The 22,045-nt window shown below is 46.3% G+C and overlaps 1 protein-coding gene across 3 annotated transcripts in view; it reads left to right on the top strand.

The window, feature by feature from the left end:
- The window catches only part of LOC134346712 (ral guanine nucleotide dissociation stimulator-like), a 133,935-nt gene that overhangs the window by 90,558 nt on the left and 21,332 nt on the right, over positions 1-22,045 (top strand). For all 3 annotated transcript variants that reach the window (XM_063048269.1, XM_063048268.1, XM_063048270.1), the window contains exons 7-15: positions 2,935-3,150; positions 5,588-5,691; positions 6,805-6,889; positions 8,943-9,011; positions 13,415-13,501; positions 14,355-14,387; positions 14,502-14,623; positions 18,410-18,499; positions 19,928-20,090. In XM_063048269.1, the coding sequence (XP_062904339.1) occupies positions 2,935-3,150; positions 5,588-5,691; positions 6,805-6,889; positions 8,943-9,011; positions 13,415-13,501; positions 14,355-14,387; positions 14,502-14,623; positions 18,410-18,499; positions 19,928-20,090 (969 nt within the window). The remainder of the gene's footprint in view (positions 1-2,934; positions 3,151-5,587; positions 5,692-6,804; positions 6,890-8,942; positions 9,012-13,414; positions 13,502-14,354; positions 14,388-14,501; positions 14,624-18,409; positions 18,500-19,927; positions 20,091-22,045) is intronic.

The following is a 22,045-nucleotide window of genomic DNA, read 5'->3' as shown; positions in this document are numbered from 1 at the left end:
TGTACCTTCTCCCCGTACTGTAATGGTTTCCTCCAGGTGCTCTGGTTTCCTCCCACAGTCCAAAGATGTCCCGCTTGGTAGGTTAATTGGTCAGTGTCCTGTGATTAGGCCAGGGTTAATTCGGAGATGATGAGCTGCACAATTCGAAGGGCCGGACTTGCAGGTCCAGAGGCTCAGGTTTGTTCTTACCCTCTGGTGCTGTATCTCAATATATAAAGAAATATGTAGTTTTCTCCTTAAACCGGACCGTATGACGTGTTAACTAGTGTGACTCAGACCACGTCTCACAGTTCATCGTTACTTGGGGAGAAAGGCCTTGCTTAGATCTCCTCAAAACCTCTTACCCATTCCCTGAATTAAGGTCCTTTGGTTTTTGACACCTCGGACAGGGGGAAAACATTTTTCAGTATCTGTGCCCCTCATAATTTTGTACACCTCCATCAGACCACCCCACCCCCCCCCAACACCCAGTCTTCTTTGTTCCAAGAAAAGCAAACTGTGCTTATCCATGCAGTCGTAGTGATCGAACTGCTCAGTCCCAGGCAACGCCCTGGTGAATCTCCTCTGCACCTTCTCCACTACCGTCACATTGTCCCCGTAGTGCGGTGACTGGAACGGCGCACGCTCTGCAGCTGTAGCCTCAGCATCGGAATCGGGTTTACCATCACTGACGTGTGTTGTGAAGGCTGTTGTTTTGTGGCACAGTAATTACGTGATAGACAAATTACTGGAAGTTACAATATGGGTGGAGGGGTGATGAAACACCTCTAGCAGCTCTGCTGGACAGGAGGTCTCCCTTGGGCATGGTGTAGCTCCCAATCAGTGTCACATGGAGCCATGGAAGGGCGGATGCTCGTATGAGCAGCTGGTGCATAGCACAAGTCTTGGTTATGTGACCACTGACAGCAGGCAGACAATCCCTGAACAGTATTGATAAGGGCTGGGGTCACCCATCTTGTAAAGACACTGCCCAGAAGAAGGCAATGGCAAGCCACTTCTGTAGAAAAATTTGCCAAGAACAATCATCGTCATGGAAGGACCATGACTGCCAACGTCATATGACAAAGTATGTAATGATGGCAAAGCTGCGATAAATAGATTAAATAAATAGTTCAAAAGAGGGGTTCGTGGATTCATGGATCTTTTAGAAATCTTGTGGCTGAGGAAGAAGCTGTTCCTAAAGTGATGACTATGGGTCTTCAGGCTTCTGAACCTCCTCCTTGTTGGTATTAATGAGAAGTGAGCTTGTCCTGGGTGGTGAGGGTCTTTTAGGACAGCTGCCGCCTCTCTGAAGACGTCCTCAATGGTGGGGAGGAGGACGGTGACCTTGATGGAGCTGGCTGAGTCTACAAACGTTTGTACAATCCTGTGCAGTCACTCCCCATCCCGCAGATCGGAGTCTTAGACCAGGAGGCGACGTACAGCCCTGTGCAGTCTCTCACCATCCCACGGATCGGACTTTCCCGACCAGGAGGTGATGTACAACCCTGTGCGGTCTCTCGCTGTCCCATGAATCGGAGTCTCCCGACCAGGAGGTGATGTATGTTTGTACAACCCTGTGCGGTTTCTCGCTATCCCGCGGATCGGAGTCTCTGACCAGGAGGTGATGTACGTTTGTACAACCCTGTGCGGTTTCTCGCTATCCCGCGGATCGGAGTCTCTGACCAGGAGGTGATGTACGTTTGTACAACCCTGTGTGGTCTCTCGCCATCCTGCGGATGAGAACCACCAACCAGGAGGTGATGTACAACCCTGTGCAGTCTCTTGCCATCCCGTGGATCGGAGTCTCCCGACCAGGAGGTGATGTACAACCCTGTGCGGTTTCTTGCTATCCCGCGGATCGGAGTCTCTGACCAGGAGGTGATGTACGTTTGTACAAACCTGTGCGGTCTCTCGCCATCCTGCGGATGAGAACCACCAACCAGGAGGTGATGTACAACCCTGTGCAGTCTCTCGCCATCCCGCAGATCAGACTCTCCTGACCGAGAGGTGATGTACAACCCTGTGTGGTCTCTCACCATCCTGTGGATCGGACTCTGACCAGGAGGTGATAGAACCAGTCAGAACGCTCTCCACTGTACACCTGCAGAAATGTGATCATATCTTCCCTGCTCTTTGCCTTACAGAACATAGTAAGTTGCAGACCGTTTCCTCCTTTTTAACATTCTGGAATATATTTTATATGAAGTTGGCGATAGATCTTTGAGGATCTATCCTTGGCCCATCATGTAGTTACAAAGAAGGCATGACAGTCGCTATGTTTAATTGGGAATTTGAGAAGATTTGGTATGTCAATAAAAATGCAAAAAATTTCTACTGATGTATCCTGGGGAGCATTCTAACCAGCTGCATCACCATCTGCTACGGGGAGGGGGAAGGGAGCTACTGCACAGGATCGAAATACGCTGCAGGAACTTGTGAACTGTCAGCTCCATCGTGGGCACAAGCCTCTGCAGCATCCAGGACTCCTCCAAGGAGCGATGGTTAAGTAGGTGGCATCCATCATTAAGGACCCCATCACCCAGGACGAGCCCTCTCCTCATCGCTACCATCAGGGAGGAGCTACAGGAGCCTGAAGGCACACACTCAGTGATTCGGGAACAGCTTCTTCCTTCTGTCATCCGATTTCTGAATGGACATTGAACCCATGAACACTACCTCACTACTGCTTTTTTTTCTCTTTTTGCACTAATTATTTAATTTAAATTTATGTATATATAAATTTAAATTAAATAATACTGTAATTTACAGTTTTTATTATGAATTGCAATGTATTGCTGCCACACAACAAATTTCATGACATATACTGGTGATATTAAACCTGATTCTGATTATTTACCGCGATAATAACAACCCCATTCCCCCATGTTTCTTTTACTGTGTGTCTCCCAGTCGATGTATCTGTGCAGTGAAGCTTTTGTTGTCTCGTCCCAGGAGCTTTTCATGAAGGTGGTGCCGTACCACTGCCTGGGGTCCATCTGGTCGCAGCGGGACAAGAAGGGGAAGGAGAACCTGGCCCCGACCATCTGGGCCACCGTCAGGCAGTTCAACAAGCTCACCAACTGCGTCATTAGCTCCTGCCTCAGCAACACCAGGCTGCGGCCGCAGCAACGGGCGCGCATCCTGGAGAAGTGGGTGCTCGTGGCCGAGGTAGGTCCGTCTCGGAGGGGCAGAGGGAGCTCAGGGTCCGCTCCCAAAGCGCCATGAAGGTGGCCACACAGGGCAACAGGGTGGGGAAGAAGGCCCGTGGTGTGCTTGCCTTCACTGGTCAGGGCAGTGAGCTCGATGGTCGAGGAGTTAAGTTGCAGGGCAGTACATAAAACATTACTGAAAGTTACAAAGATAAATAAATATGCCAAAAAGGAATAGTGAGGTGGTGTTCACGGGTTCAAGTACTGTTCAGAAATCTGAAGACAGGAGGGAAGAAGCTGTTCCTAAAACGTTGAGTATGGGTCTCGAGGCTCCTGTACCTCCTTCCCGGAGGTAGTAAAGAGAAGAGATTTACCAGGATGCAGCCTCAGTGAGAGAGCATGTGCTATATACAGTAAGCTGGGCAAACTGAGTTTTCTCTGGACCGTTAGAGGATGAATGGAGATCTAATAGAATATTATAAAATTAGGAGAAGCATAGATGGGGAGTCAACCATATCTTGTCCTCGGGATCAAGGTACCCAATACTACAGGAGGGGTAATTAAAGGAGGCGTGCAGGGTAAGTTTGTTTTATTCAGAGTGGTGGGTTCCTGGAATGCACTGCTGGGTGGGGGGGGGGCGGGTGCGGTGGTGGAGGTAGAATCGGTAGAGGTGTTTAAGAGGCTCTTAGATGTGCACATGAATGTGCAGAGAATAGAGAATTGTGTAGACAGAAGGCATGAGTTTAATGAGGTATTTAATTGCTAGTTTAATTGGTTCAGTGAAACATCAAAGGTGGAAGGGCTGTGTTTTATGCACTGTGTCAGTAGTCATACGGCCTTGGCCTCTTTTATGTCTCTGGCTAAAACAACCCACTGTGTGACACACACACACACAGAAGAACTCGGCAGCATCCATGGAGGGAAATGAACAGTCAACATTTCAGACCAAAACCCCTCTTCAGGACTGGAAAGCAAGAGGCCAGAAGACAATAAAAGGGTAGGGGAATAGGGAGGAGCACAAGCTGAAGGGGAGAGGTGGATCCTGGTGAAGGTTGGGCGGGGGGGGGGGCGGGGGAAGTGTGGAGGAAGAAAATGAGTGTTAAGTAGTTGATCCCATTTCCCAGTTCCCCAGATTTGTAACTCTTCAGGAACCCATTTGCCAGCTTGGATATTTCCTTATGACACAGGAGGAGTCCATTCACCCCGTTGGACCTGTACTAGTTCTCACTATTCCATTGATTCTCTTATGACTTATTCCTTCCCACAAGCCAAATAACTCCCCGGAGGTGGAAAACACTTCAATGAGTTATGCCATCTATATCAATGATCTGGATGGCAATGTGGTAAACTGGTTTGGCAGATGACACCAAGATTGGGGGTGTAGTGGACAGCAAGGAAGACTATCAAAGCTCTCAGTGGGATCTGGACCAGCTGAAATAATGGGCTGAAAAATGGCAGATGGAATTCAATGCAGACAAGTGTGAGATGCTGCACTTTGAGCGGATAAAGCAGGGTTTAGACTCCCACTGTAAGCAGCAGGGTACTGAGGAATGAGGTTTAGCAGAAGGATCTGGGAATAGAGAGCCATCATTACTTGAAAGTGTTATCACTGGTAGATAGGGTTGTAAGGAGAGCTTTTGACACATTGGCCTTCATAAATCGAAGTACCGATTACAGGAGTTGGGATGTTATATTGAAATTGTATAAGATTAGATTAGATTAGATTAAACTTTATTGTCATTGTGCCGAGTACGATGTTGGAATATGATAAATTTGGAATATGGTATGCAGATCAATTCACCTGCCTACAGGATAAATATCAATAAGATTGAAAGGGTGCAGAGAAAATTTGCAAGGATGGTGGTAGGATTTGAGCTATAGGGAGATGGTTAGGTCTTTATTCCCTGGAGAGTTCGAGAATGCGGGGAGATTTGACAGAAGTATACAAAATTGTCAGGGGTATAGAAAGGGTAATGCAAGCAGGCTTCTTCCACTGAGGTTGCGTGAAACTATAGTAGGTCGTAGTTTAAGGATGAAAGATGAAATATTTAAGAGGAACCTGAGGGGCATTTTCTTCACTCGGAGTGTGGTGAGTGTGTGGAATGAGCCGCCTGTGGAAGTGGTAGATGCGGATTCAATTTCAACACTTCAGCGAAGTTTGGATAAATACATGGATGGGACAGGAATGGAGGGCTCTGGCCCAGGTGTGGGTTGATGGGATTGGGCAGAATAACAGGGCAGCACGAGTTTTTCTGTGCCATTTCTATGCCTATGACTCTCTATAGTCCAGTCAATCTCTTGGTCCAGAACTATCAAAGTCCCGAGTATGTTGGATTAATAGAGCTTTGCTGCTTTTCCTGGTCTTTATTGCCTATACAGGAGGGGGAGTTTCCCCACTCCCAGAGTGACTTTCCTGCTCCAGGTTTGACAATGTCCTCATTTGTATTTCCCTGCAGGAATGCCGGGCTCTGAAGAATTTCTCTTCACTTTACGCCATCATCTCTGCCCTCCAGTCGAATCCCGTTCACCGGCTGAAGAAAACTTGGGAGGAAATCCCCAGGTACAGTGTGGGGAACTGGATCACAATTCTGTGTGTGTGTAGAAGATATCGGTGTCCGAGATACCCAGGAATTTTTGCAAGGGGTACCAGTATCAGAGCAACAGTTCCCAGAAATTATTCACAGGAAACAATCCGCATTGGAATGGCTTCTGAGATTCTCAGGAATTGTGTGGGGACGAGCAGCGTCTGCATTGGAGCAACTTTTGGACATTCCTTTGGATAATGCAGAGGGATCAGTGGTTCTGGATTACAGAATACCCAGATCACCAATCATGAATCAGAATCAGGTTTAAAATCACTGTCGTATGCCGTGAAATTTGTTAAATAAATATGGGAAGAAATCAATTACAGTAAGCATATATGTGTATATTAAATAGTTAAATTAAAAATGGTGCAAAAACAGAAAAAGTAAAAAAGTGAGGTGGTGTTTATGGGTTCAGTGTCCATTTAGAAATCGGATGGCAGAGGGGAAGAGGCAGTTCCTGATTCACTGAGTGTATGGTAGATTCAATTTTCAGCAGTGGAATATAATTTCTAGGAATCCCAGGAATAATGAAACTATCGTTTCAGTGTTGGAGCAACATTCCCAAATTCTGTGGGGGTAGGGAGCAGATCCCAGATTTGATGGAATAATCGGAGAGGATTACTTGAGAATTCCAAGAATAGATTGGGAATCAGTGCGTCTACAAGAGCAACATTTCCAGTTTTCCTGAGAATGGTTTACGGGGATCAATATAGGGGAATTCTTAGATTCCAGTAATTGTATGGTGGTTTACCAAAAGATTAAGGGAATTTACTACTCCCAAAATCTCAGATAGGGGGCTGAGTATCCATAGAATTTCCAGATTCCCAGGAAATAATATGGAAGAAATTATTTTCTCATTATTGAGGCAACATTCCCAGGAACAGTGTGGATTGATCAGTGTAGGAGGCTTTCCAGAATTCCAGGAAAAGAGCAAACGTGTTCGGCATTCCCAGAATCCCAGTTTCACTGTATCTGGCTGGATACAGCACCAGGGGAAATTTTCCTGGGAGTATTAATTCCTTGCATGTTGAGTGAGATCTTAGGCTCTGCGATGGGATTCAGAGTGAATATTCTTCCTTTATTTCCAGAGAAGTTATGCGGAGATACGAGGAACTCTCAGAGATCTTCTCAGAGAAGAACAATTATTCCCAAAGCCGGGAGCTGTTGATTAAAGTAAGAACAATGATCTTAATGTGAAATGGGAACATCTATATTCGCTTTTAAAATTGCAAGTTCCTATTACATTGTACAGAACTAAAACAGCAGAGTTTGATTTGAAGGCTTTGGCTATGTGAGAATGTTACCCAACCAATGATCTCTGCTCTAATTCAGCAAACTTGTGGGTGGCTTGGTGGCACAGTGGGTCGATCCATTGCTTCACAGCTCCAGAGATCCAGGTTTGATCCCAACCTCCAGCAATGTTTGTGTGTGGAGTTTGAACATTCTCCCTGTGAACGCATGGATTTCTCCCTGATGCTTTATCTTTTTTCCCCACATCCCAAAACTGTGCAGATCAGTGGGTTAACTTTCTGCTCTATATTGCCCCAGTGTGTGGGTGAGGAGAGAACCTGGGGGGATTGAGTTGGGAATAAAATCTGATCAGTGTAAGTGGTTGTTCGATGGTCGACGTGGGCTTGGTGGGCCGAATGATGTGTTTCTATGCTGTATCTCTCTATGCCTCTATAAATATAGACAGGATTCAGGAGCACCTTACTCTGCCATTGGATAAATCATGCCCATTCTGATTGTAACATCAACCTTGCATTTCCATTGATTCCTATTATTCTTTGATCCTATTGCTTGCTGAAGATCTATCCGTGTCTGCCTTAGAACGGCCTTCAACCCAGCCCATTTCCTGGATCTGAATGGCAGTCCCGTCATCTGCTCGTTGTTTGACCTCCAGCTGCCTTGCCTTTGCCTGGTTGTGTCTGTTCTTCTGAACGGGCATCTCTGAGTCATTGTGTTGTGCAATGAATCAAAATCACAAGCTTCTCACCCCATCGTTTCTTCAAGAGTGTCTCTCGGTGCCCAGGCCGCAGTGGGTTCATCTCCAAATGTCAGTCATGGCCACTCTGTTCCAGAGGGGCAGAGGTGATCCCTGCAGTGGGGACTCGGTGGTGTAGTCAAAAATGAAAACGGTTATCCAAGTTTACAGTGTGATCTTGATCAACTGTGCTAGTGGCGGGTGAAACTTAACTCAGATAAATCCAAGGTGTTACATTTTGTTAAGAGTTACACAGTGAATGGTTGGGCCCTGGGGGTTGTTGTAGAATGGAGAGACTTTGGGATAGAGGTTCACACACAAGGCACAAGGGATTCCGAAGATGCTGAAACTCTTGAGCAATGTACACAACTCACTGGAGGAACTCAGCAGGTCAGGCAGCATTTATGGAGAGAAATAAACAGTCGATGCTTCAGGCTGTGACCCTTCATTAAGGGCTGATGTAGGGTCTTGGCCTAAAACGTTGACAGTTTATTCCCCTCCATGGATGCCACCTGATCTGCGGAGATTTTCAATATACAGGTAGTTATCTAACTGAAAATAGCAACACAGGTCAACCGAATGGCGAGGAAGACCCTTGCCTTCCTCAGGCAGGGCATTGCATGCAGGAATTGGGGCACAATGTGACAGTTGTGCACGCCTCTGCCAAGGTCGCATTTGGAGAACTGTGTATCAGGTCGTCCTGCTATAGAAAAGGGTGTTAGATAAGGTGCAGAAAATCTATACAAGGATGTTACCGGGACTGGAGCACTGATAGATTATAGGAGAGACTGATAGATTAGGACTTTGTCTGTCGAGTGCAGGATGTTGAGGGGGGACCTTAATCATGAAGGGACACAGAAATCACAAAGCTGACCACAGTCTTCTCCCCAGGGTAGGGAGTCTAGAACTAGAGGACATATGTTTAAAATGAGAGAGAAAAGGTTTGAAGAGGGCCAGAGGGACAATTTCCTTCTTGGAGAATGTGGTGGGTATATGGCAGCGGTGGAGGTGGGTACATTTGAAATGCTAAAAATCGTATTTGGATAGTGTATGTGGATGGGAACGGTTTAGAAGGCTATGACCCAAATGCAGGCAAATTGGACTAGCTTATCGAATGAAATAGGTCAGCACAGATGGGTTGAACTGAAGGATCTAATTCCATGTGTTACTCTGATCTCAGTTCAATGCCGAGCCTAAAGATTTAAAATAAAGATAACAAATTCTTCTTTGTTAATCTGCCAGGAAGGAACTTCAAAGTTTGCCACGCTAGACAAGAAGCATATGAAAAAAACAAAAGACCACAAAATCCCGGTAAGTTGCCGTTTAATCTTATTAAACATTTTGCTTCTTGTTGAATAGGACATGAGGCTTAACTCTTTGGGGGTCTTTACAGTCACAAATTCCATTTATGTAGCAACCATGAGGTAATTAGGTATCATAAGTTACAACCACAAGGATGTAAACTCAAAACCAATTGGAAACTGGGAAATTAATTGTCGGTTTGGGTTGAGTGGTGCAAAGAGCCTAACCTCTGTGTTGTATGACTATAAATATTATCTATTGTTTGCATGACATTTAAGTTAAAGCTCAAGCATATCAAGTTCAAATTTATTGTCGGAAACACGTACATCCAGGGCATAAATGCCATGAAAAATTAGGCTCTTGCAGCAGCAGCGCAGTACATGACAAATATAAGGCGACATCAATAAGCATAATTTACATGACAAAATATAAAATAAGATGAAGTGAGAGGAAAGGAACTGTAATCTTTTGAGGAGACAGATTGTATGCTAGGGGAGAGTATTCAAAAGAAGTGAGCAGGGACAGTTTGGATATCCTGCGCTCCACAGTTCCCAAGAAGACATTGGATTGTGTGTAAATAGGCGCTTACAAGGGCCAATAAAAAGAGGTTAGGTTTAAGTGTTTGGCCATTGTTAGAGTGGACCAGTGTTAGAGTGGCAAGTTCAGCAGGAAGAGGCATAGGTAGACTTCTTCATTTTTTTTTTGCCCCGTTAGAACAATTGAGACACAAGTTGCATAGTGGAATGCACCTCTTGCAGAATATAGGAAGGCAGGTAGACCTCAAATGTCCCTGACGACTACACCAGCAAGAAGTGCATCCAGCTGCAGCTTCTTTCAGACTGTGTTAAGGAACTGGAGCTGGAACTGGATGAACTCCAAATTCTTTGGGAAGCTGAGAGGCTGATAGACAGGACATACAGGGAGGTAGTTACACTCAAGATGCTGGACCCAGGGAACTGGGTAACCATCAGGAGGGGGAAAGGGGATAGGCAGCCAGTGCAGAGAACCCCACTAGATGTTCCCCTCACAATAGGTATACTGCTTTGGATACTGTTGGGTGAGGTTGGGAGAGATGGTGGGGGAGGACCTAGCAGAGGAAAGTCACAGCAGTCAGCTCTCTGGCACTCAGTCTAGCCCTGTGACTCAGAAGGAAAATGGAGAGAAGAAGCATGCTGATAGGGGATTCATTGGTTAGGGGAACAGGCAGGAGGCTTGGTGGATAAGAACAAGATTTTTAAATGGTATATTGCCTCCAAGGTGCCAGGGCCAGGGACATCTTGGATCAAGTCCACAGCAATCTTAAGTGGGAGGGTGAGAAGCCAGAGGCTGTGATCTACGTTGGTACCAACGACAGGGGTAGGAAGGGTAATGAGGTCCTGCAAAGTGAGTTCAGGGAATTAGGTGATTAGTTAAAGGACAGAATCTCCAGAGTTGTGATCTCACGGTTGCTACCCATGCCACATTCTTGCGAGGCCAGAAATAGGAAGATCATACAGTTTAACACGTGGCTAAGGAGTTGGTGCAGGAGCGACAACATCAGCTTTTTGGATCATTGGGCTCTCTTCTTCCAGGGAAGGTGGGACCTGTACAGAAGGGATGGTTTACACCTGAACTGCAGGGGGACGAATATCCTTGCAGGAAGGTTTGATAGTGCTGCACGGGGTCTTGGGTGGGATTTAAGCTAGGGGGATGTGAAATGAGTGCCAGTGGAGATAGTGGTGTGATTGTGGGGAAATATGTTGTTCAGGCTGCAGACAAAGTCTGGAATCAAAGGGTTGAGCATAATGGGACTAACGTTCTCTGTATGTTTCAATGCAAGGATTATGGTAGGAAAGGTGGATGAGCTTTGGACATGGATCGGCATGTGGAATTGACATTGTAGCCTTTAATGAGACTCGGTTTCAGGAGGGGCAGGACTGGCAGCTCAGTGTTCCAGGGTTCCATTGTTTTAGATGTGGTGGAGCGGGAGAAATTAAAGGGGGAGGGATGGCATTACTAGTCAGAAAAAAGGCCACACCAGTGCTCAGTCAGATCAAACTTGTTGGCTGAGGTTAGAGGGGGTGGAAATGAGGAATAAAGAAGGGATGACCATGTTAATTGTAGACCACCTAACAGTCTGTGGGATTTAGAGGAGCAAATTTGTAGAGAGATTGCAGATTGTTGCAAGAAACAAAGTTGTGATAGTAGGTAATTTTAACTTCCCACTTATTAACTGGCGCTCCTATACTGTGAAAGGGTTGAATGGGACAGAGTTTATCAAGTGTGTTCAGGAAAGTTTCCTTAATACATAAAGGTCCCAACTAGAGAGTGTGTGATACTGGATTTCCTATTAGTGATTGAGACAGGGCAGGTAACAGAAGTTTGTACAGGGGAACACTTTGCATCTAGTGATCATAATGCTATTAGTTTCAAGATAATTATGCAGAAGGTTAAGTCTGGTCCTTGGGTTGAGATTCTAAGTTGGACAGAGGCCAATTTTGATGATATTTGAAAGGATCTGGCAAGTGTGAATTGGGATAGGCGTACTTGGTAAGTGGAAGCCCTCCAAAGGTGATATTTTGTATGTTCCTGTCAGAATAAAAAGCATAATAGGGTTAGAGAAGCTTGGTTTTTGAGAGATTTTGATGCCTTGTCTCTTCCCCAGTCTTACTCCAGTGACCCTAATGTACTGTAGTGCAGATCTTCCCTTTCTCCGAGTGACAGGTCACGATTTTCCCCAGTCCCACTGCAGTACTTCAATCAAGGGCTTCACTTTCTCGACTGCAGATCACTGTCCTCTCCAGCTCCACTCCAGTTACCTCATTTTATTCCAATTTGGAACTTTACTTCAAATTCAAATTTAATTATACACGAATACAGCCGGAGCAAACTGTGTCCCTCTGGGCCATGGTGAAAAACAATCGCAGAAAACATACAGTCACACAAAGAAGCAGCCGAAGTCCCTGAGTGGTATAACTTGTAAAACGATGGTACGTGGAATGTTGTCCTGGTCCAGCTTGTTCTTCCACCGAGTGAACACCAGAGTGCAGCATTGAGCAAACACTGGAGGACAGCACTGAAGGGAGGGGGCAGTGCCCAATCTGATCTGGATTCCATGCTGCCCACAGAGGCCTCTGCTCTCCCCCACACCACCTCAGTGTGCCTTCTCCTGGGTGGATGCAGCAGGTGACTCCACGGCAGGAGGGCCTGGTCTGAGCCACAAGTGAGGCAGCGCGGCACCCCCACCAGTGAACCAGTGAATCAGCCTTACAACATTCTACACTACCAATGTCCAACAGGGTCTTGCGATCACAAGAGAAAATGTCCAAGACAACAACCCACTCTGTTTGTTGGATTGCACGCTGCCTGGGCACAACGGTATGCCACAAATCCAGGCGACAACACAACAACGATACAAGATAAGTCCAGATGGACCATCCCCGGGCAACTGGCTGCAGTACTTGATGTTCTTCATATCCAGCAGTGTCATAAAAGAATGAACAATTGCACTTTTGTTTGGTTCTGGAGTGGTTGCTGCATCCAAGCACATTGTCGTCTTGCCAGAAACCCTTTCTCTGAGCAGCTGATCACTGTCCTCCCCAACCCCCTCCAAAGTGTCCAGCCCAGAACTTCCCTTTCTCCAAGTGACATGTGCAAAACCAGCAGAGTGTGTTCTTCCGTGTGCCAGTCATGGGGAGGGAGTGACAGACTGAGGTGCCAGTCATGGGGAGGGAGTGACAGACTGAGGTGCCAGTCATGGGGAGGGAGTGACAGACGGGGGTGCCAATCATTGTGAATGACAGACTGAGGTGCCGATCTTGGGGAGGGAGTGACAGACGGGGGTGCCAATCATTGTGAATGACAGACTGAGGTGCCAGTCATGGGCAGGGACTGACAGACTGAGGTGCCGATCATGGGGAGGGACTGACAGACTGAGGTGCCAGTCATGGGGAGGGAGTGACAGACTGGCGTGCCAATCATTGTGAATGACAGACTGAGGTGCCGATCATGGGGAGGGACTGACAGACTGAGGTGCCGATCATGGGGAGGGACTGACAGACTGAGGTGCCAGTCATGGGGAGGGAGTGAAAGACTGGCGTGCCAATCATTGTGAATGACAGACTGAGGTGCCAGTCATGGGGAGGGACTGACAGACTGAGGTGCCAGTCATGGGGAGGGAGTGACAGACTGAGGTGCCAGTCATGGGGAGGGAGTGACAGACTGGGGTGCCAATCATTGTGAATGACAGACTGGGGTGCCAATCATGGGGAGGGAGTGACAGACTGAGGTACCAATCATGGGGAGTGACACACCGAGGTGTCGGCGGGGAGTGACAGATTGAGGTGTCGGTGGGGAGTGCTGGCGCCAGCTTTCTGCGTGCGAAGGGCAGTGAGGAGGGCCAAGGGTGATTTGCATGTGTTCCACCTCTGCAGAACTTGATCCAAGGCACAGTGCCTTACCTCGGCACCTTCCTCACAGACCTGGTGATGTTGGACACAGCGGTGAAGGACTACGTTGAGGTGAGTGCAAAGGTTTCCATGGAGATAAGATGTGGAGGTCAGTTAGATTATAAGTCATAGAAGCAGGAGTAGGCAACTTGGTCCACCTAGTCTTGTCCTCCATTCCATCACGGCTGATTTATTCTCCTGCCTTTTCCCCACAACCTATGATGCCCTTACTAATCAGAAAATTACCAATCTTGACTTTAAATATACCCAAAATCTTGGCCTCCACAGTCATCTGTGGCAATGAATTCTACAGATTCACCACCCGCTGGCTGAAGAAATTCCTCCTCTTCCTAGTTCTAAAGGGGCAACCTTCTGTGCTGAGGCAGTTCCCCGACCACTGGAAACATCTCTGCTTCCATTCTGTCCACGTCTTTCAATATTTGGCAGGTTTCAATGAGACCCTCCCTTCATCTTTCTAAACTCCAGTGAGTCCAGGCCCAGAGCCATCAATCATTCCTCATTCTTTAACCCTTTCATCCCTGGAATCATTCTCATAGTTATCTTCTGGGCCCTCTCCAATACCAGCACATCCTTCCTTAGAGATGGGGCCCAAAACTACTCTCAATACCCTAAAATTGGTCTGACCAATACCTTAGGAAAAATTCACCTTTGCTTTTATATTCATTGCTCTCGAAACAAATGCTGACATTGCATTTGCCTTCCTCACTACTAACCCAGCGTCCAAGTCAATGGAATGATTGGACTAACTGCTATCGACAAAGATGTGCGCCAGTCCTTCCCGCTGAGGGAAGTCCACTGGGAAAGGACTGGTCTTCCTGACTTTTCCTGAAGGGATAATGACAAACCTCAAACCTCAAGTGATTTTGAGACACAGCATTTGTTAACCCTGCCTCTTACCTTCCAGGATGGAATGATCAACTTCGAGAAGAGGAGAAAGGTAAGTGTTTCCACAGAACACCTTGAATTCTTCGACATGTCCCTGTTCACAGCTTGAGGTGCTGACTTTGTTTTACCTGTTGCTTTTGTGCCTGCATGTGTGGCTGAACGGCAGGAGTTTGAAATCATCGCCCAGATTAAGCTGCTACAAAAAGCCTGCAAGAACTACAGCTTTGAGAAGGAGCCCGAGTTCCTGAACTGGTTCTACAACCTGCAGCCCCTCAGTGAGGCTGAGAGGTGAGATCCCACGACCGCAATTGGTCGTAGGTTTATTATTAATTAAATGTAGTGACATGACGTCAGGACAGCGATCTTTTCCTCAATGTTAACAAAAGAGCTGGTCATTGACTTCAGAAAGAGGGACAGTGCACATGCTCCTGTCACTTTAAACCTACGCCCTCCAATTCGTAAATCCTCAACCCAGGGGAAAAAGACTGTGTGCATTCTGTGGTGGTGCTGTCCTGATGGGCTGAATGGCCTACTTCTGCACCTGTTGTCTATTGTCATTCACCCTATCTGAACCCCTCACGATTTTATGCACATGTGTAAGGTTAGGCACAGTGTAGTGGCGTCAGCAGTGGACTCCATTGCAGATGGTCCTGGGTTCAAACCCAGCCAGGTCCCAACTTGGGCAGCAGCAGTACCTGTGCAGAAGAAAGGCCTGGCAATCTACTTCTGTATCTTGCCATGAGGTCACAAAGAGTCGGACTTGACTAAACAACTGAACAACAGCAATAAGGTTCACCCCTCATTTTCCTCCAGTGCAAAAACTCCCGCTTCAACTCAGTCCCAGTAGCATCCTTGTAAATCTCCTCTGTCCACTTTCTCACAGCAGTGTGACCAAAACTTAATACAATGTTCCAAATGTAGCTTCACTGACGACTTGTATTGTTCTGGTTTTAGCACTGGGTTTGGACTGCTGCCCTCTTACACTCTCCCAATTTAAACTGGCACAAAAGGCTATGTTCTAATTTTAGAGATTTCTCTGAATTTAATTAATTGCGCAGTGTATTAGATTTCTACCTGTCCTGATTTTAATAGACAGGATTGGGTGTAATCTGGATTTCCACTTGTCGCGATTCTAGCTGCCCCACTACAGGACGTGTATGGGGTCTTTGGAGAGGGTACAGAAAAGGTTCACCAGTTTAAAGAACATGTGCTGCAAGGAGGGGTTAGACAAATTTGGGTTCTCTGGTGCAATGAGGCTAAGGGGAGTATTGATAAAAGTTTATAAAATTCTGAGGGGCCTACATGGGGGTAGAGTGAGAAACTTCATCCTGGGGTAGAAATGCCAAGTACTTAAGCACAGATATTTAAGATGAGGTAAGGAAAGTTTAAAAATCTGCGGGGCAAGATTCTTTTTTGCATACAGAGTGATGGGTGCCTAGAATAGGACGTCGGGTGCAGAGGGGTTTAAAAGGCTGTTAGACAGAGATGTCCTGGAGGAGCCCTGCACATCTGCTTTGAACTTTTCCCTCTCACCTTAAGTGCATGGCCTCTAGTAACAAACATTGCAAACTTGACAAAAATATTCTGACTGTTTGCTCTGTCTATCTCTCTCACGATTTTATAAATTACTATCAGGTCTGCCCTCTGCCTCCTCCGCTCCGGAGAAAACAACCCAAGCCTGTCCAACCTCTGTTTATGGCACACACCTTCAAATCCAGGCAGCGTCCCTGTGAATCTCTTCTGCACGCTTGTTAAAGCCTCCACAATTTCTTATAACGGGGGTGACCGGAAGTGACTGCAATACCACAGATGCAGCCTTTTATAAAGTGGCATCGCGCGAGGTGCCTCCAGCTGGGCCATCTCAAGGGCTGAGTCTCGGACTTTCGGCACTGTCCAGAGCACACATTCTTAAAGATGGTCTCACTCCCCGCAGCTTACAAAACTTCCTGACTCTTGAGCTGAATGTCTTGATGGATTACAGGCAACCATTGTCTCAGGAGCTTTCAATGCACAGTTGGTTCCTGTTTCTATCTGCCAGATGCATAGAGAATTGACCTGAGACAGTGCAGTTCTGACGAAGTGATGGAGACCCAAAATGTTCATGGTTCCTCACTCCATGGATTCTGTCTGAGACACTCAGGGTTTCCGTGATTCCCTGTTTTTGTTTCAGACACTGAGCATCTGCAGGTTTTTATTTCACTGGATTTTCATTTTTAGCAAAGCAGTTTTGATAGGTACTAAGTTATTATCTTAAACTTGTAAACTCTTGTTTTTGATACCCCTAACATGGGGCCAAAGATCCTATCTCCCCTAACAATATATCTCATAACCATACAGATGAGCACATAGATGAGCACCTCTCTGACGGTGGTGTCTGAAAAGAGGATGCTGTCTAAGTTGCGTGCCATCTTGGACAATGTCTCCCATCCACTACATAATGTACTAGTTGGGCACAGGAGTACATTCAGCCAGAGACTCATTCCACCAAGATGCAACACAGAGCGTCATAGGAAGTCATTCCTGCCTGTGGCCATCAAACTTTACAACTCCTCCTTTGGAGGGTCAGACACCCTGAGCCAATAGGCTGGTCCAGGACTTATTTTCTGGCATAATTTACATATTATTATTTAATTATTTATGGTTCTATATTGCTATATCTATACTCTATTCTTGGTTGGTGCAACTGTAACGAAATCCAATTTCACTTGGGATCAATAAAGTATGACTACTATGTAGATTAGATTATAGATAATGAGGACATGCAGTCCTCTTTTATTGTCATTTAGTAATGCATGCATTAGTCAGGTGGATTCGAAATTGGCTCTGAGGTAGGAAGTAGAGTGTTGAAGATTGTTTCCCAGAATGGAGGCTGGTGACTGGTGGTGTGCAACAGAGGTCAGTGTTGGGACTCCTGTTATTTGTGTTTTATATAAATGATTTGGATGTGAATGAGCAGGGGTGATCAGTAGGTTTGCAGACGACGCAGAATTTGGAGGTGTAGTTGATGGTGAAGAAGGTTATTGTAGATTACAGGGGGTTCTTGATCAGTTAAGGAGTGGCAAGTGTACTTCCATAGAGATGATGCGTTTTGGAAAGTCAAATCATTGTCACACTTAAGTTTTGAATGGTAGGGAACTAGGGAGTATAATGCAACAGGTAGACAAGGACATAATTCATTGAAAGGGAGAAAGTGGTGAAAGAGATGCTTAGCATGCTAGCTTTTATACTGAGTATAGGAGTTGTGATATTATTTTCCAGATGTACTAGTTGTTGGTGAGGCTGCACTGTGTACAGTTTTGGTCACCTTGTTACAGGAGAGAATTGTTTAAACTGGAAAGAGTGCAGAAGAGATTTACAAAGATTTAACCAGGACTCGAGGGACTGAGTTGTAGCGAAGTTGGCCCAGCTCGTTCTTTATTACTTGGAATGCAATGGAATGAAGGTGTAACCTTATAGAAATGTTTAAAATGGAGAGAGACAGTAACAGTCTTCTCCCCCAGGGTAGGGAGGACCAAAATTAGGGGGCGTGGATTTCAGATGAGACGGAAAAGGTCGAAAGCGGACTTGATGCGTAACTGCTTTACACAGAGGGTGGTGGGTATATGGAGCAAGCTGTTGGAGGAAGTGGTTGAGGCAGCTACCATCTGAGAAGTCCTTGGATGGGTACACAAGATTGGAGTTCAGTTCTGGTACCGTTCTGTGAGGAGTTTCTAATTACCTCCCCATGGAATGTGGGTTTTCTCCAGGTCCTCCGGTTTCCTCTCTCAATCCAAAGTCGTATCCGATAAGGTTAATTGGTCATTGTAAACCGTCCTGTGATTAGGAAATGATTAGTTTGGGTTGCTGGGGCAGAGGGGTTGAAGGGCCTGAAAGACCAACTCTGTGCTGTATCTCTAAATAAAATTAATAAATAACTCGTATCTTTCATATAACAGGGGACCAACACTGCACACAATACTCCAAGAGCAGTGTCACCAATGTCTTGTACAACTGCCAATTCCTGTAGCCAATGCCCAGGTTTTGTTCAATCGAGTAATTAATTATCAACTAATCAATTGTCTCTGCCTGTTGTAGTTACAAGCTGTCCTGTGAACTCGAACCACTGGAGCTGGCTAGCCCAACGTCAAAGCCTCGGCCTACTCTGGTTATCACCCCCTGCGATGAGTAAGTCCAATATCTCATACAAAGCTGTCGTCATTATGTAACTTCCAGGCCAGAATGTACTTCGAGGTGGGTGGGAATGTGGATGGAATCTGCAGCACGTTGGCTGACGGGGTGTTAGATGCAGAGACTCATATCATTTAAGAAGTAGTCCAATCATAAAGAGGAGAAAATCTGCAGATGCTGGAAATTCAGGCAACGCACACAAAATTCTGGAGGAACTCAGCAGGCCAGGCAGCATCTATGGAAAAGAGTAAACAGTCAACGTTTCGGGCCGAGACCCTTCATCAGGATGGATGAAGGGTCCCAGCCTAAAACATTGACTATTTGCTCTTTTCCATAGATGCTGCCAGAGGAAATTGTCAAGAGAGGTATACTTACAGTTGAAAAGTACTTGGACAGGAAAGGTTTAGAGGGATGTGGGCTAAACACAGACTAGCTTAGATGGGAGTCTTGATCAGCATAGACATTTGGGCCGAAGTCAATTCATACTGAGCGAATCTGTGACTCTAAAGCAAGCTCTTGAACCGCGGAGGCAGAGATGGCTACACTCTAAGTGCAGGTAAACGGGATTAGTTAGATGTGTATGTGATAGCATAGACATGGTGGGCTGAAGGGTCTGTTTCTGTGCTATATGACTCCATCTGGCTGTTGACAGAGCTGGCACAGATGAGATGGGCAGATTGCAGGGTGAGCACGTGCTGTAGGTTGGGAGATGGGTTGGGCGAGATGGTGAGTTGTGGTGTGAGATAGTATTCATGGGAGAAGTTGGTCTCCACCAGTGATGATCTTCCTTTCCCTTTTGGAATCGAGCCTGGACATTAGTTGCTTCCTAGTAGGGTGGACCGCTGGTGTCAATCAGCCCCCATCCCTCCATACAAGCTCAACAACACCCAGGGGAACCTCCCTTCAACACATCTCATGTTATTGGCCCCTCTGTGTGCTCCGTCCTTCTATCCCAAGATCTCCCCTCTCATGATTCCTCATTTCCCACGATCCCTTATCCACTCATATTCCAGGATCTCCCATTCACTGATCCTTTGATTCCCAAGGTCTCTTATCTCCTGGACTCTCGATTCCTGGGAATTCTCCTGGACCCCGTATCTTCAGGGTCTCCTATTTCCTGTTCCTTTGATTCCCAGAATCTCCCACGACTCTTTGATTCATGGGATCTCCCATAGCCACTTGATTTCAAAGATCTCCTCTGATCCCTCAACTCACAGGATCAAATCTGATCCCTCTTTCTCCAGGATCTCCTATCTCCTGTTTCTTCATTTCGTAGAATCTCCTGTGGCTTCTCGATTCCCAGAATCTCCCATAGCCTATCAATTGTCAAGATTTCCCCTGGGCTCCCTAAATCCTTGTTGCTCACACTCCTGGATCTCAGTAGGTGGAATGGTCTTGCTAATGAGACATCTGTTTTCCTTACAGCCATCAGCCCAGCCAGAACAGCCCCACCGTGCTCTCGGGAGGCCTTCCACCCTGGGAGAGATCCGCCTCACCACCCCCGGACCTGGCCGGCACCTCTGAGACCCCAGGAGCTAAGGAACACTCCCTGAAGCCCATCAATGCCTTTCTCTGCAAGCTTGCCTGGGTAATTGGCTCTTTCGCCAATGACGCGTTACACATGCCTTACAAGTAACAATGCCTCAGTGGCCATTGAACAAAACAATTAATATTGCGGATTGTGGTCGGGTGAGGGTGGATCGATAGTCCTGAGAAAGAGAGAAAATGAGTTAGTGTTGAGTAGTAGAGGTGGTAGGGGAGGGATGTGGTTGTACCGAGGAGCTGTCTGTGATATGGTGGGATCAAGTCCGTTAATGTTGCAGTTACTAATTAGTAGTTTTTCCTAGGGCCCTGTTGTAAACAAAACTTCTCCTTCCAGCCAACTTCCAGTTGTTGGGAAGTTCGAGTTGATTGGTATTATGGGCATACCATGCTCACGAAAGTTAGCTTTTTTTGTAGCATCATCACTGTAGATTACAAACATGAATTAGTATTTAAGTTAACGTAAATTATATATGTACAACAAAATAAGAAACATACATTAACAGCAAACAACAGGAATTCTGCAGATGCTGGAAATTCAAGCAACATACATCAAAGTTGCTGGTGAACGCAGCAGGCCAGGCAGCATCTATAGGAAGAGGCGCAGTCGACGTTTCAGGCCGAGACCCTTCGTCAGGACTAGGTTCTAGACATCGTCTAGTCCTGACGAAGGGTCTCGGCCTGAAACGTCGACTGCGCCTCTTCCTATAGATGCTGCTTGGCCTGCTGCGTTCACCAGCAACTTTGATGTATGTTGCATACATTAACAGCAGGTTGGTAATATACACTCGACTACTTTATTAAGTACACCTGCTCGTTAATGCAAATTTCTAATCAGCCAATCATGTGGCAGTAGCTCAATGCATAAAAGCATGCAGACATGGTCAACAGGTTCAGTTATTGGTCAGACCCGACATCAGAAAGGGGAAGAAATGTGAGCTAAGTGACTTTGACCGTAGAATGCTTGTTGATGCCAGGTGGGGTGGCTGAAATATCTCAGTTCGTGCTGATCTCTCAGGACTTTCATGTACAGCAGTTTCTAGAGTTTACAAAGAACATTGTGAAAAACAAAAATATTGAGTGAGGGGCAGATATGTGGGCAGAAGTGCATTGTTATTGAGAGAGGTCCGAAGGGAATGGCCAGACTGTTTCAAGCTGACAGGAAGATAACAGTGATACAAACAACCAGGTGTTCGCAGAAGAGCATCACTGAAGGCACAACACATTGAGCCTTGGAGGGGATGGGTTACAGCAGCAGAAGATCACAAACGTACACTCAGTGGCCACTTTATTAAACAGGAAGTACCTGTGTGTAGTCCAAAGTTGAAGTTTTTCAAGCCGATTCAAGAACCTGCCGGCTGTTGTTGAACCTTGAAGTGTTGGTCTTCAGGCTCCTGAACCTCCTGCCTGATGGTAGCAATGATGCTTGGGTGGTGGGGTTTCCTGAAGATGGATATTGCCTCTCATAGACATCCCAGATGATGTGGAGATCTTTGCCCATGAAGTCCATCACTCTCTTGTGTTCCTGTCTATTGGAGTTTGCACAACAGGCTGTGATGCAACCGGTCACCATGCATCTGTAGAGGCTTGCCAGCACCTTTCACCACGTGCAGAATCTCCTTAAACCTCGAAGAATGTAGAGATGCAGGCACATTGTTCAGGGCTGCAACTATGTGTTGGACCCATGGTAACCCTCCAAGCCGTTGACACTCAGGAACTTCAGGCTGCTGAGCTATGAACTATATGAGGAATGGTGCTTGTTCCTCTCCTGGAATTAAGCCAGCCACATTAAGTGACAACTAAACTTAGGGTTAGGCTAGTGTCCTGCTGAAGGTTCTGGCATGACGTTGTACTCTTTTCCATAAATGCTGCCTGGCCTGCTGAGTTCTTCCATTTAATTCCATGGTTTTGCTGACATTAAGTTTGGATTTAGTGTTGCATTTACAGTCAGGATTGAGGGGAGTATTTATTATAATGACTGTATGACATCATAAAAGTTGT

The sequence above is a fragment of the Mobula hypostoma genome, chromosome 5 (assembly GCF_963921235.1).
Source record: "Mobula hypostoma chromosome 5, sMobHyp1.1, whole genome shotgun sequence".
Taxonomy (NCBI): domain Eukaryota; kingdom Metazoa; phylum Chordata; class Chondrichthyes; order Myliobatiformes; family Myliobatidae; genus Mobula; species Mobula hypostoma.
Note: the sequence above shows the minus strand (reverse complement) of the source record. Positions and strands in the feature narration are given on the sequence as shown.